General features: G+C 42.0%; 1 protein-coding gene across 1 annotated transcript in view; it reads left to right on the forward strand.

Annotated features, from left to right (window-relative positions):
- Window positions 1–15,139, forward strand: part of VWA3B (von Willebrand factor A domain containing 3B) — a 136,632-nt gene that overhangs the window by 36,750 nt on the left and 84,743 nt on the right. The window contains 1 exon segment of the mRNA XM_004686005.2: window positions 6,056–6,181. Coding sequence (XP_004686062.1) covers window positions 6,056–6,181 — 126 coding nt within the window.

Genomic DNA, 15,139 nt, shown 5'->3' on the forward strand with positions numbered 1-15,139 from the left:
GAAAAACTACTGGCAGGATACAAAGAAAGAAAAGATATGGCCCCTAGGCTCAAGCTGTTTACAAAACAGTGGGCATAGCTAGTGACTACGGATGCAGACAGTGATCAGACTGCCAGCTGATGCCACAGAGAGCTGCAGAGCGGTGCCCAAGAGCAGGCCAGCCACAGACTCGCTGCTGTGTGTGCCCCGTGTTGTGAGCAGCTGCCTACTAAAAATAGGGTGTTGAGTTTGTGAAGGATCAACTTAAATTAGACGAGATTCAAGGTCATACGTAGACTAAGTTACCATCACTGGCTGCTGCTGCTTTGTGTTCTTTGGACTTGGAGGTGGGAGTGATAGGCTGCCAGGAATTGCGTGGACCGGTGGCCTGGTGGTGTGACCTGGCCTGTCTGTGGCCTGAGTGTGTCCTGGCAGCAAAAGGACTGAGAACAGTGTGATGGTTGGGTCATTCCACAGTCATGGGGAGGAGCAAGAGGCACACTGTTGTGTCCTGTGGTGGCTGGTGTCCTGTGGTGGTTGTTAGGATGTGCCTTGACTGAAGGGCAGGGTTAGGTAAGTGCAGGAGAGGACTCTGAGTCTCCCGATGGCAGGGATGGTGGGAAGACAGGGCCCTAGAGGACTGGGAGGACAGTTCTTTGACCAGCTTTATAGGGGCAGAGTGTTAGTGGTTGTGCTGTAGGTGACCTTGAACCCTGGCCTTGAACCCTTAGTGCTACTACTGTAACCCCAGGCAATGCCACATAGTAGGAGCTCAACAGATATTTATTTGCTAAATAAATAGATGCTTGAGCTAGACTCTGACAAATGGATTTTGAGACTTGGTGTGTTTGCCAGGGAGGCGGTGATATGTAGCCGGGACTCAGTGAGCTCTGCCCCGACATGTCAAAAGGTATGAAATGATCCCCTATTTGGTTTCCCTATCTTCCTCCTATTAGTGAAGCCATCCAGTATTTTTATTTTTCCTTTGCTTACTTCACTGAGAATAATCCCTTCCAGTTCTATCCATGCTGCTGCAAATGGCAGCAATTTTTTTGATTGCTGAGTAGTATTCCATTGTGCATATATATCATATCTTTTTGATGCAGTCATCCATTTGGTGGCATTTAGGCTGTTTCCATATCTTAGCTATTGTAAAGTGTAGTGTAATAAACATAAGAGTATAGGTTAAAAACAAAAAGCAAACTAGGGGAGGGGGAGAAGAAGAAAAGGGTAGGAAAGGGATCAAAATGGGAGGGAAGAGTATAAGAGACGATGGTGATGATTCACAAGTGTCTTTTGGGAATTACACCTGATAGGAGAATGGACAGCGATGTAAAATATATATATATAAATAAAGGTGTGAAATGACCTGGCGATTATTTTGTTTGTTAAACTGGCCAGTCTGAGAAATCAGTGAGAAGCAAAAGCTTAATGTGACATCTCTCTCTGCTGATGTCACCATTCTGTGAACCTTCAGCTTATACCAGGCAACATGTGGGAGTGTCAGGTGAGTGCATTTCGGTTAAAGGCTCTTTTAGGTCCCCTGGACACTCTGTGAGGAAGTACATCACTGTTTTTTCTTCTCTCTGGTTTAACCTGGAAAGTTTAGGAAGCAGCGTTCTCTAAACCCTGTGGTTTCCTGTACCTCCTTCTCCCAATTCTTTTGTTTGCCTTCCTGGGCTGCAGTGTAACCAGAGGCTGAAGACAAAAGCTATTACAGGTGCAGCTGCTGAAGAGGGAAGCAGGTGAATTTGACTAGCCCCAGGTGAAATACAGACAAAGAAATCAGTGTGGGTGGAGACTGAGAGCAAGTATAGGAACTGCAGAAACAGCCCTGGGATTGAATGTTTTCAGAGATCTAACGTTTTCCAGGATTCCGGATTTCAGCGTTCTCAGGTCAGCTGTTTCTACCCCCACCACACCAATCTTCCAGGAGGCTGTTACGGGCCTCTGAAGGACATGGAGAGGCTTCCAGCAGCCACACTCAGAGAGGGAGGGTTCAGAGGCTTTACAGGTAGCCGAGCAACTGAAACTGTTCCCAGCTTTGCTGCTGTTATTGCCTCCAAGGGAAGGCAGGACCGGGAGCTGCGTGAAGGTGATATATGACCTTGAACTGGGTGAGTGAGGGGCCTTTGGTTGTTCTGCTGCTGCAGCTACTGTTTTCAGTGTTGATTGTCTGGCATAGTGGTGGGGCATCTCGGCAGCTCCAGTGAGCCTCTCCTGTTGTGTCTTCTGCTGTCTTCATTAGCTCGATCCTGGCCTGTTGTCTGGCTGCCTGCCACAGGCTCCAGGCCTTCAGTGGCAGGAAGACACCATTTGGGGAGCCTTTGTGTTTAAGACTTTAAAATGCTGGACATTACTTTGGGTGAGGTGGGTGGCCACTTGTGGACTTAGTGACTCTTTGTTTTTCCTTATTTGTTAAATAAATCCCATTATTGTTGTTCTCTTAACCTGAGTAGTATTGCAATGGTGTGCAATGCTGTGACAGTGACTGGTAAACTATTTGAGCTCTGTTCTTGGCCACTTTTAGTCCTATATCAGTATTAGTAGCTGTTGATATCCCAGCTCAGTCCCTTTTAAGTGATCTGGTAAATATGGCCTCCCTTCCTCACTGCCTGTGGAATTACTTAAAAATGTAACTTATGGGCCCTCCCTGGTGGCACAGCGGGTTAAAGCACAGCACAAAGAAGCTTAAACCACTTCCGAATGAGTTCGATCCCGTCTGCCCTGGAGGTGACCACATGGCGTGGCAGACCTCTCCTGACCCGCCCACTGCTCCCCTCAACAGTGGACTTTGTAGATCTGCCTGTTCTGCTCCCCACTTTGTCTATGGTGAATCCTCTCACTGCCCTGAGCCTCTGGCCTGTACCCCAGTTCTGTATGAACAAATAAATCTTTTTTTATAAAAATGTAACTTATGTTCTAAGTTAGAATATAAATTACATTTTTACTGCCTTGTGCCTCTTGTTCCTGCTTTGGTTTGTCTTGAAAACCAAGCTGCTTAAGTGGATGGTTTTGAGTTGTTTTGTTTTCTGATCATGGGTTTAGAAATCTGTAGCTACCTAATTACAATAACTAAACCAGGAGGGTGATAATCTAATTACTGCCCATATGGGAGCTTGTCTCTGGTCACTGCTGCCCCTTCAGTGTGCTTTCCTGTTCTAGGATCATTGGTCACCAACTGTTTCCTGGGAAATATTCCCTTTGATGCTGACTTGTGCTGCTCTCCCTCTTATGATATTATTGAAAAGTCTGAGGAAAATGGACGATATTATTGAAAAGTCTGAGGGAAATGGAAAGCTTTGACTCATTTGTAACTTTTAATAGAGAATTCTGCCATTTAACACCTCCATGTTGAAGCAAACAGCTGAAGTCAGACTTGGCTTCACAGGTCAAGTACCGTGGGCTTCAAGTTTGGATTTGGCAGTGCTGTGTGATATTTTTGGGTTCCGGCATGGAACTGTGTGCACATCACGTTTCAGTCCTTGGGTTTTGGATGGCTGTAAACCCATGGTAGCCATCCATCTCTGTCAGTGCTTGTCTCTGGCTTCCTTGTGAACACAGCTATTAATACCCTCTCACGGGGGTCAAAGAGCTCCGGTGTTGCTTTCCTTCTGTCCTGCCATTCTTAACTACATCTTTAAAGTTAAAAACATCAGGCCCTCCCTGGTGACGCAGCAGGTTAAAGCACAGCACTAAGAAGCTTAACCCATTTCTGCAAGAGTTCGATCCCTGGTCCCGGAGGTGATCCCACATGGCGTGGCAGACCTCTCCTGACCTTTCTAAACCAGGAGGGTGATAATCTAATTACTGCCCATATGGGAGTTTGTTTCTGGTCACTACTGCCCCTTCAGTGGGCTGCTCCCCCAGCAGTGTCCTTGGTCAGTCTGCCTGTTCTGCTCCCCACTCTGTCTCTGGTGAATCCTCTTGCCCTCTGTATCTCTGGCCTGTACCCCAGTTCTGTATGAATAAATAAATAGATTTTTTAAAAAAAAAAAAGTTAAAAACATCATCTCTGGGGGAATGGGATCAAAAACAGGGGTGGGGGAGGGAAATGCACGGGACTATGGTGATGGCACACGGGTGAGTCGGTGATGGGAAATCCGCGGGGATTACAATTGAGATTTAAAAAATGTACAAAATGATGTAAAAATAACAGTTACAAAAAATCTATAAAAAATATTTGATAAACTGAATTGGATTCTGTTATTCTCTATTTCCATTGCCATTCTTTAGTATACATTTTGAGTTCTGAACTGATACTGTTGATTAATGCTCATCTTTTGACTGGAAAATTATAGAACTAGTAGAATTATGCTTCTCCTCTTACAAGAAATTATAAGTTCTTTTTTTTATTACAGCATTAAGTGTGACAGAACTGATATATACTAAATGTTTTATAAACTTAAAAAAAAAATCATCTCTGGTCTACATCCTCTGCCCTGGTGGCTTAGGGTCAGCCCTTGGCCCTGAGTGGGTGAATCTCTTGGGGCAGCCCCTAAACCTGAGGGTGGCCTTTCATTCTCTGTTGTTGTGGGGTCTTAGCCATCTGTGGCTTACTGTGATAAGGCCTAGCAGCCTGGCGTGTGTGTCCTTATCACCATCAGGGCTCCCTGTAGACATCCATCCCTTTTCCAGGGCAACTGGTCAGGGCAGTTAAGTTGACACAGTCACATCTATTGTTTTGATTCCCTGCTCTATCACTCATTGACAGTGTGACCCGGGCAATTTGCTCTGCCTCAGTTTTCTCTGCTATAAAATAGGGGCATGAATAGTATTTGCTTGCAGAATTGTGGTGGAAAGAAATAAGAAAATGTAGGAAGATCCAAACATAATGCCAAACACGTATTTGTCTTTAGAGAATTTGGACTCAGCTTACTTTAATAACATTATCGGTGTTCCCTTAGCCAACAGTGTGTAGTCTGTGGAATAGCTATTGTGTGTGTATGTTTTAATAAACCTCCTCTTGGAATGGAGTTTTTAACACTAGAGAAGATATCTACTAAATTCTTGTCTGTCGAGCCCAGACGCCGCCTTATCACCCTACAGTGACCTGAGAGGTGACCAGGTGGTGGGTGGGTAGCATATGCCAACCGTGGAACCACCACTGCCCTTATGTGCCCTGCAGCCTCTGGCTGAGAGGTGGGTGGAGCACGTCACTAGTTCACATGCAGTTGTAAGAAGTTAAAACCAAAGAATGCGTCTGCTGTATTCTTCTCTGGTCACTCCTATGAGAAGCAAACCAGCACAGTACATAAATGGAGGTACACATATGCCCCTTCCCCAGGTCAACTAGGGGAACTAGGTCCCCCATAGCAACATCTTACAAAACCGCAGGACCAGATCACAAGCAAGACATTGGCCTTGATAGGGTCGCCATAGCGCCATAGGCCCCTCATGGGGCACTTTCATGGTCACGCCCTTTCCCTCCTGCTCCTACACCCTCGTTAACCTACTTTGTTAGTAACTGGAACTTGGTAAGAGCAGAGCCTTCATCCCAACATTGGACACTAAGTTATGAAATGAAATTTGATTATGAGATAGACATAGATATCTATATTAATGGAGCTGTATCATTTTTTAAAAATGTCACACAGTCTAACCTAGTCACTAAGACAGCAGAGTTGCAGAGAAAGAGGCCAAAGAATCATGATCACATTAGGGAAAAACTTGTAAAAGACGGGTTTCAAAGAAGCAGAATGCTGAGCTAAATCAAGAAAGAATTAGAAGTTGTCCTTTCACAGATCATCAAATTTCCCTTGCTCACAGCAGTCACTCAGGTTTTATTAAGTACTTCTGAGCATTTTTATTCTTGGTCTTATTTAGCTATAACCAATAATTCATCTTGTAATTCTGGCCACTCCAAATATTTATTTCCAAGGATTTATTGTCTCCTAGAGTTTACATTTTTGATTTATTGAGGGGAGAGTTCTGATTCTCAGAATGAAATTAGTGGGGAAAGGAGTTTTTGATGTTCATAAATATTCTCTTTCTTCCCTGGTGTGCCAGGCTTGCTAAGACTCTAGGCATTCTCATGCCTGTCATGGCTGGTGCTCATATTGCCTTTCCCTTCTAGGAGCCGGGGTCAGAGAGGATGTGTTTCTCATTTGGAGGGAGATGCAGGAAGCCTGCAGCACGCTAGCCCAGATTCAGAGGCTGGTGGCTGAGCCTCCCAAGTCCAACATGTCCCCAGAAGACTGCGGTGGGTAATGTTTGCAATCATGAGTGCCAAAGAGGCATAACTAACTAGTTGGCGCTGGGGGGCTGTTTCCATGTTTCTTACCAAAATGGGGTGCATTAGCCCAGTTGTGAGCAGATCCTGTGGAGAGCTTTCAGAGCTGTTCTGTAGTGTGTGTATGTGTGTGTGCATGCACACATTAGCAAATAAAAACCAGAGCTGCACAGTAGTTTAAGCAATAAAAGCTGATTCCATTCAGGAACTGGTGTAATAGGATAAATGACTTTAGTGTAGAGCTGGGTTCAATTATGAGTATAACATAGACAAGGGGATTTATAACAAGGAGTAGGGTGAGAAGTTTGTAGATGGAAAATTACTGATAGAAAACATCAGGGGCTTGGGGATTTGGGCTGCACTGACCTAACAGGATTCTTGCTGAAGGCAGGTCAGGCAATCAGACATCACCTGGGGGTGGTGGGTTATCAGGAATTTGATCTGAGATTCAGGGTGGGGGATTCTGGCTGAACTGACTTAGCAGGATTTTTGATAAAATTGGGCAATGCAAAGACAAATACGGAAGTCCAACTCAATCTTCTCACAGAAGGCCTCGTTAAGAGGAGAGTTCAGAGGAGCCTGAGTTTGGAATGAGAAGCACACAGTTAAAAATCTGCATTCTGTCACTAGATTAACTGAGTCATATCTAAACTGTAGTGTATTCTTCTGTAAATGGTAATAATAATATAGGTCTTGAGAGATTCTGTAAAGATTAAGTAAAATAATGCATGCTTTGTATCAAGCAAGCACTTGATAAGCATTAACTCCCTCTTCCCTTTCATGATTGTGACTTAGTATGTTGACTGTGTCCTATCTAATTCTTGAGTTTCACTTAGGTCACCAGTGGTGATAACAATGGTTAACATGACACATACTTTATATGTCAGGCACTGTTCTGGGCACTTCTTGATTAGTGATTCATTTAATCCTTACCTCAGTCATCTAAGATAATGCTACTATGACTTTCACCCAAGGCCAGACAACCAGAAATGATGAAACTAAAATTCAGAATCTACTTCATCAGGAAAAGTATCAATGTTTGGCTCTCACCTCTGTCATTTTGACTTGATCCACTTGTGATGTGAGCTGGACATTGGCATTTTTGCAAGCCCCTTGAGAGCTTCTAATGTGCACCAAAGCTTCGGAACCTCTGCCAGGCTGTATTGTCTCTTGGTACCCTACCTATATTATAGAGGTATCATGTGGAAAATGAACAACAAAACTAGGCCGGGGACAGGATTCAGTTGAGGAGGAGAAATGGCAAGTGGACAGAAGGAGGAAAATCACGAGCAGGGCCAACTTGCCCTGGTTGACTTGAATTCTAGATGGCAGGGACTCTTTCCTATGACTGGGTCTCCTGCAGTGATAGTTGCTTTGCCAAGATCAGCAAGCTAGGATTGGATTCTCAGGTGGGGTGTCATATGGCTTGTCTAGTATGGGGGGCTGCTTACTGATAATGACACCCCACTCAATGTTAACTTAGAATCAATAACCCAGGCAGCCCCCTGTCATCCTAACTGAATGTAAATGAAGCAAGAGGCCCAGGTGAAAATGAACATTCACAAAAGCAAAGAAAATGATGACCTAGCTGCTTGTCTGGGGGGAGTACTGTAGACTGAATTGTGTCCGTCCTCAGTGAATATGTTGAATCCTTAAACCCCAGTGTCATTGTATATGGAAGGAGGACTTTTAAGGAGACAATTAAGATTAAATGAAGTCATAAAGGGAAAGCCATAATCTGACTGGACCAGTGTCCTTATAAGAAGAGGAAGAGACAACAGAGGCCTCTCTCTTCCTGAATGTGCACACAGGAAAAATTCTGCAAGGACATAGTGACAAGATGCCAGAAAGAAAGGTTTCACCAGAAACCAAACCTCTGGCCTCCTGATTTTGGACTCTCAACCTCCGGAACTGTGAGAAAATAAATTTCTATTGCTTTAGCTGCTCAATCTATGGCATTTTGTTATGCCAGCCTGAGCAGAGTAATTTAAGCTTGTAGGAGTTGGTTAAGGGTTAACAGAATGTTTAAGATATGATGTCTAAAGGAAAGAGAAAAGCTATTGGCTTCTGGATTCAGAATTCATCATCCCTTTGTTTCAATCTGATACATCCATATGCACATTCATGTACTCGTGTGCACACACACATACACACAAAATTAAAAGGCAAAATAACTCCAAGTATAAGTTTCAAAACTGCTTCAGATGTAGAATTTAAAAAGGAAATTTGGTCAGGGCCTTTCTACTGTTAGGTACCCTTTAAAGCTTTCGTGACTTTACTTTGGTCCCAAAGATGCCATGTAGAGTGCCCAATCTTCTATTGCCACCCACAATCCAGTTACTGAAACAAAAGCTGCATCAGTACAAGACTCTATCTGCTTCATGTGAAGGCACAGTCACTTACCAAATTAGGCTGTCCAAGGCCTGCAGGCCTAAAGAGACAAGATAGCCATCTGGAAAGAAGAAAGATTGTGTTGGAGGGCATCAGGTAGGCTGCCATTCCATGTGAATTCAGCAAATACTTCCTTCCTGAATTTAACAGCCTCCACATGCCCCCCGAGCTGTCTGCACTTGTTCTGGAACCAGCTGGTACCTATAACCATAAGGCCAGGGGCACATTTCTGGCACAGATGATGCATCAGCTAGATGCCTCTTTTAATTACCAAGAGAAGGACCTGGGAATTCTTTGGGGGAAAAACTAACAAAAATATATGTAGTAATGGTGTTTAAAGCCACTACATATCAGGCAATAAAAGCCAATGATCCCTGATATACAGAGAAAATGATGTGTCTCTGTGATTATCCCAGCTCACTGCTGAGGGTATTTGCAGGGAGATGACTACAGTAAGCTCTGAGTTTGGAAAACTGAATGGAGTCCAGGGAGACCAAGAACATCTAAAGTTTCTAGGACAAAGTTCTAGAGGAGAGAGATGAACAGAAAGAGAACTCTGGAAATCTGAAGAGAGTCCCATTGAGAATTCAACTCAGACTGATTCAGCACATGCATGTAGAAAAAGTACCTGAAGCTGGGAAAGTTCCATGGAAAGGAACTAGAAAGAGGATTTGGAACTCAGCAGAGCCAGGAACAATGACTCTACTCACCAGCCCAACTGCAAAAATTCATGACTTGTGGGGTACTGGGTAGGTTACTTGGGAAGGTCTTGCTTTACAAAACAGAAATAACTAATTTTAAGCTGAATTTTGGGACCTCCTAAACTATCAAAGCAAGACCTAAAAGGAACAAACTCTTTGTAATTAACTTAACTGCATCTCAGAACAAAATTTAAGATTTTTTTTTAAAGATTGATTTATTCATACAGAACTGAGGTACAGGCCAGAGATGCGGAGGGTGAGAGGATTCACCAGGAACAGAGTGGGGAGCAGAACAGGCAGATCGATGAAGTACACTGCTGAGGGGAGCAGCGGGCAGGTCAGGAGAGGTCTACCACACCATGTGGATCTCCTCCAGAGCAGGCGGGGATCGAACTCAATGCGGAATTGGCTTAAGCTTCTTAGTGCAGTGCTTTAACCCACTGTGCCACCAGGGAGGGCCAAAAATTTAAGATTTTTAAAAATACAAAAGCATTCAGTACCCAACAAGGCAAAATTCACAATGATTGGCATCTAAACAAAGTTGCTAGACTTGAAAAAGGAGTAAGAAATATTCCCTTTAATTATCAATCAATAAAAACTCACTGGAAATTGACACATATTATAATTCATGGGAGAGGACATCCAAACAGTTATTAAAACTGCATTCCACATATTCTAAAAGTTAAACAGAGACAGATATTTTAAGAAATACATGTTGACTTTTTAAACATGAAAAATTTTAGGGAAGAAAATATCTTGGATGAAAGCATGTTAAATGGGGGTCATTGGCAAATTAGACATTGCAGGAAAATAGATTAGTGAATTTAAAGATATAGCAAGAGAAACTTGAAAATGAGACACACAAGGAAACAAAGTAACAATAAAATAAGGAACATGGGTGAGATGTGGGACAACTTTCACTTGCCAATTATTAGATGAAATTCCCAGGGAGAGGGAAGAAGGGCGAATATATATATACACACACACACACACACACACATACATACACACACACATATACAGCTAGAAAATTTTATATATATAAAATATGTATGTATGTATGTGTATATGTTTATATGTGTGTATACATAAATATCACAGCTAGAAAATTTCTATATACAGCTAGAAAATTTTCCACAAGCATTTCCAGCTTGGAGTGGGTTGGAGGGATCAAGCCTTTTTTACATGTTGCTTTAAAAGACCATAAGCTCTATGAGGGTAGAAACTTTCATCTGGCTGTTGATTTATATCCTTTAAAATTCTTTGTAATAAATTTTCCTGTAGTAAAAGAAAAAAAAAAGGAGGTAAATCTTTTAAATTTGATGGAAACTATAACCCAAAGATCCAAGAAATTCAGTGAATGCCATTATAAGAAAATGAGAGAAATTGTACCAGGGAGCATCATAATCAATTTGCTTAATACCAGTAATACAGAGAAAATTTTCAAAGCGATGAGAGGAGGAGGAAAGGACTTATGTTCAAAGGAACAAAGATAAGCTTGACAGTGGGTTTTCTGTTTTAAGAAAGTGGGATGATATCTTTATTAAAATTCTTTTAAGACCTTCAATGTTCTGTCTTCTTTCTCTATTTTGTGAAACTACCTTTCAAAAACAAAAGGAAAAGGAAAACATTTTCAGGTACTCAAAAACAAAGAATTTATTATCACCACATCTGCACTGCAGCAAATGTTCAAGGCAATCCTTCAGGCAATAGCAGAATGACTTTAGATGGAAAATGGATCTACACAAAGAAATAAGGAACAATAGCAATAACTGGACTGATAAATGTATACATTTGCATATAGCTTTTAAAAACAAATCCTTACAAACAATGACAATGTACACTGGGTATAACATATGCGTAAGTTAAATGTGTGACAATATCATAAAAAAAGGAAAGGAAAAACTTCATTATTCATAATTTCCAAAGATGGAAACAACTTAAATATCTATCAACAAGTGATAGGATAAACAAAATGTGGTCTATCCATGCAATGTAATGTAATGTTATTCAACCTTAAAAAAGAAGGAAATTGCCATTTTAGATAGAAAATCCTTTCATATATGTCATCTTATTCCCACAGAAATCCTTGAAGTTTTTGTGTTACAAGAATTGTTAAGTTGCAGCGAAGGTGATCAAAGATGGTATCGGAAGAGGAGCTGGAGGGGATTGCGCTCAGTGAAATAAATCAGAAGCAGAAAAGCCAATACTGGATGGTTCCACTTATAGGTGGAAATCAAATCAAAGGGTCAGGCAGAAACAAGCCAGTAAAAGACCCTAGAAATCGACTGTAGACCTGAGTCTCCCAGAGGGAGAGAAGCAGCCCCGGGCACATCAGTGTGCAGGGAGCCCCGGAGACGCTGGTTGAGAACTGTGGTGCCTTGGTAGTGGGTATGGTGTGGTGATATATACCTGGGGTTTTTAAATTTTATTTATATTTTACAGCATTGTTCACTTTTTTTTTTAGATTTATTTATTTATTCATATAGAACTGGGGTACAGGCCGGAGATGCAGAGGGTGAGAGGATTCACCAGAGACAGAGTGGGGAGCAGAACAGGCAGATCGACGAAGCACACTGCTGAGGGGAGCAGCGGGCGGGCCAGGAGAGGTCTGCCACGCCATGTGGTCACCTCCGGGGCAGGCGGGAATCGAACTCATGCTGAATTGGCTTAAGCTTCTCAGTGCTGTGCCTTAACCCGCTGCGCCACAAGGGAGGGCCAGCATTGTTCATTTTTTAACAAGATTTGCTTTCTTGTCTCAGGTTAGCCCCCATAGGATTCCTATGCCCATTCACCCATGCACCATCACCACAGTCTCCTGTGTTTTTCATCTCTTGTTCCAATCCCTCTCCTTCCACACCCACTGCCAAGACACCACAGTTCTCAACCAGAGTCTCCGGGGCTCACTGCACACTGATGTGCCCCGGGCTGCTCCTCCCTCTCTGGGGGACTCAGCTCTACAGTCAGATTGCTGGGTCTGTTATTGGCTTGGTTCTGCCTGACCCTTTGATTTGTTTCTGTATATGCCACATAGAAGTGGAACCACCCAGTACTGGTTTTTCTCCTTCTGATTTATTTCATTGAGCACAATCCCCTCCAGCTCCTCTTCCGATGTTGACTTTGATCACCTTTGCTACAACAAAATAATTCAGAATGTCTCTGGCTTATAGTTGTCTGTTTATTTTTGTTGTGTTGTGGTTGAGTTTTAGATTATTTTTTCCCTAATGCCTCTGAAGGGGTGTGATTCTATACATTTGAATGCATACAGTGCTGTACATCAGTGTTACGACACTAAAAGGAGTGGGATTCTGATGCATGCTACAACATGGATATAAGCCTTAAAGATATTTTGCTAAGTGAAATAAGCCAATGACAAATATTTCTTGGTTCCACTTCTCTGAGGTATCTGGAGTATCCTGTATTAAACTTATAAAAACAGAAAAGAGAATAGTAGCTACTAAGAACTAGGAGGGTTGGGAAACGGAGAGTTATTATTTAATGAAGAAAGAGTTTCTGTTTGGATACTAAAAACATTTCTGGAGATGTATGGTGGTGATGATTGCCCAACAATGTGAATGTGTTTAATACTACAGAACTGTACGCCTAAGGATGGTTAAAATGGAAAATTAGGCTGTATATATTTCCCCACAGTTTTGTTTTTTCTAAAGCATAGCCAAAAATTAAAAAAGAAGCAGGGAAGTAGGAGGCTGTGAGATTTTTATACTTTGTGTGAAGTGGGACCACTGGAATTTGAAGATGTGTAGTATAAGCCTAAACTAACCATTAAATTAACAAGACAAGTCAACAGTGGAGATAAAATGAAATTCAAATTATTCAATCCAGAAGTTTTGAGGGAAAAAGAAGAGAACTAAGGATAGGGCCACGAGAAAACTTACAATAAGAAGTTTAGATGTATCCTTACCATACATATTCAAAATGGTTCATTTGTACATTTAGAATGTGTACAGTTTATTGTATGTAAATTTTAAAAAAGATTATTTATGCTTACAGGATAGGCCAGAGGTGTGGTGGGTCAGAGACAGAGTGGGGAGCCAAATAGGCAGATGTACTGAAATACACTGCTGAGGGGAGCAGTGGGCGGGTCAGGAGAGGTCTTTCATGTCATGTGGGTCAGCTCCCTGGTGGGGAATCAAACTCATGCTGCAGTGGCTTCAGAGAGCTTCATCGTGTGGTGCTTTAACCTATTGCTCCACCAGGGAGAGCTCTGTGTGGCAATTTTACCTTAACACAGCTATCAATAAAAGAGAAAGTCAAGGGTACCACCTGAGCTCTGAGCTGTTCGGTGTGCACAGGTCTGAGCATCCCCTCTGTGGGGGCCATGTCTGACCTTCAAACAGAGAGATGACTTTTCTCACAAAACGTTAAATAATTTGTCCAGAGTTAGGGAGATTTAACTCTTTTCAGTGATTCTGCAACTGAAAACATTTAAGGAACTCCTCCTTTGGAATAACCTTTATGGTCATTTTATAACCCACTACAGATAATTAGTCCAATCATGTTGTGTAGTCACACCAAGATCAGACTCCAAATACTTGGTTGTCTCATAAGATGAAAATCAAGATCAGAAGAAAGGCAGGGGTTAGAGACTCATTTATACTCAGCAGGTACTTTCACAGGGAGCTCTATACGAGTTTTGAGTGCTTGTTTGTTTAACAAATGGATAACAGGACAATGCTCATTTTTGGGTATTGTATTCAATAACCAGCCAGATCTCTCTGCAGTCTGGGGAATGATGAAGCATATAAGTTTGCATATAAGGGTTCAACTTGTGACTCTGGCAAGGAAAGAAAGCACTAGGTCATGCTGAGTTTGGAGACCAAGATGCCAGTCCTTAACTTTAGCCCAGTGAGGAACCTTGAAAGGTTTTTAGCAGGGGAGTGATCAAGCAGATTTTGTTTACAAAAGTACCCACTATGGTTATAGAGCAGGATTGGAGTGGGGGAAGGGCTCAAGTAAAGATGAAAAAGAATACTGAGATGTTAGTATACAAAAGAGATGATGGCATCTTGCACTGATGGAGAAGTCAGGTAATGAAGTTGTCCATACTCTGGGGTGAGAAAGATATAGGTGTTAAAGCTAAGCTCCTAGATGGGTAAAGTGGTGAGGAAATGTTGAAGGAGATGAGGTTTGAAGGAAGAGAAGGTGAGTTTTGTGCAGACTATTAAGTCCAAAACACCCTGGAGAGGTTCAACAGAAAAATAAGAGAAGCGACTGACACTGCAGGTCTGAATTCAGATTCTGTGAGTTACACTGTTGGGGTGAAGTGAACACTGGTATGAAGACAAATAGGGACCTAGCAGGTCTTTTGCTTTTGATACCAACAGTGAGAACTATATCATGTGAATTTTCTATTTTGTCGTCAGTGATAGCTGTCCAATCAGTGTATTCGATAAAGACAGTTTTAACAGCATGATGATTTGCAATTTGAAAGAATGGACTAATATAGAGAGCACTTGTACATATTTACTTTCTCAAGAATATCTTCCCCTTTTATTCAAAGAGAATTGCAGATAAGATCTGGGGCAGGCCACAGCTGGCTTCTTATGCAACCAAAAGCAAATGGCACACTTGTCAAAGTGTTTACATTGGAGGCAAGGCAAAGGAGGAAATAATATTCTTCCCAGAACTGACATTTTCCCATGAAGCTTTTATATCTTTAAAGCTTTCTGTATAGTCAATAAATATTTTTGTCAATAAATTGACAAAAGATTGACTAATAAGCAGCAAATAATAAGCAAATATTGACTAATTAATAAGCAGCATGTGAGAGTGCTAGAAAAACCAGGATTTCATTAGATTCAGACACAATTTTTTT

The sequence above is a fragment of the Condylura cristata genome, unplaced genomic scaffold (assembly GCF_000260355.1).
Source record: "Condylura cristata isolate star-nosed mole 26May11 unplaced genomic scaffold, ConCri1.0 scaffold00020, whole genome shotgun sequence".
Classification (NCBI taxonomy): domain Eukaryota; kingdom Metazoa; phylum Chordata; class Mammalia; order Eulipotyphla; family Talpidae; genus Condylura; species Condylura cristata.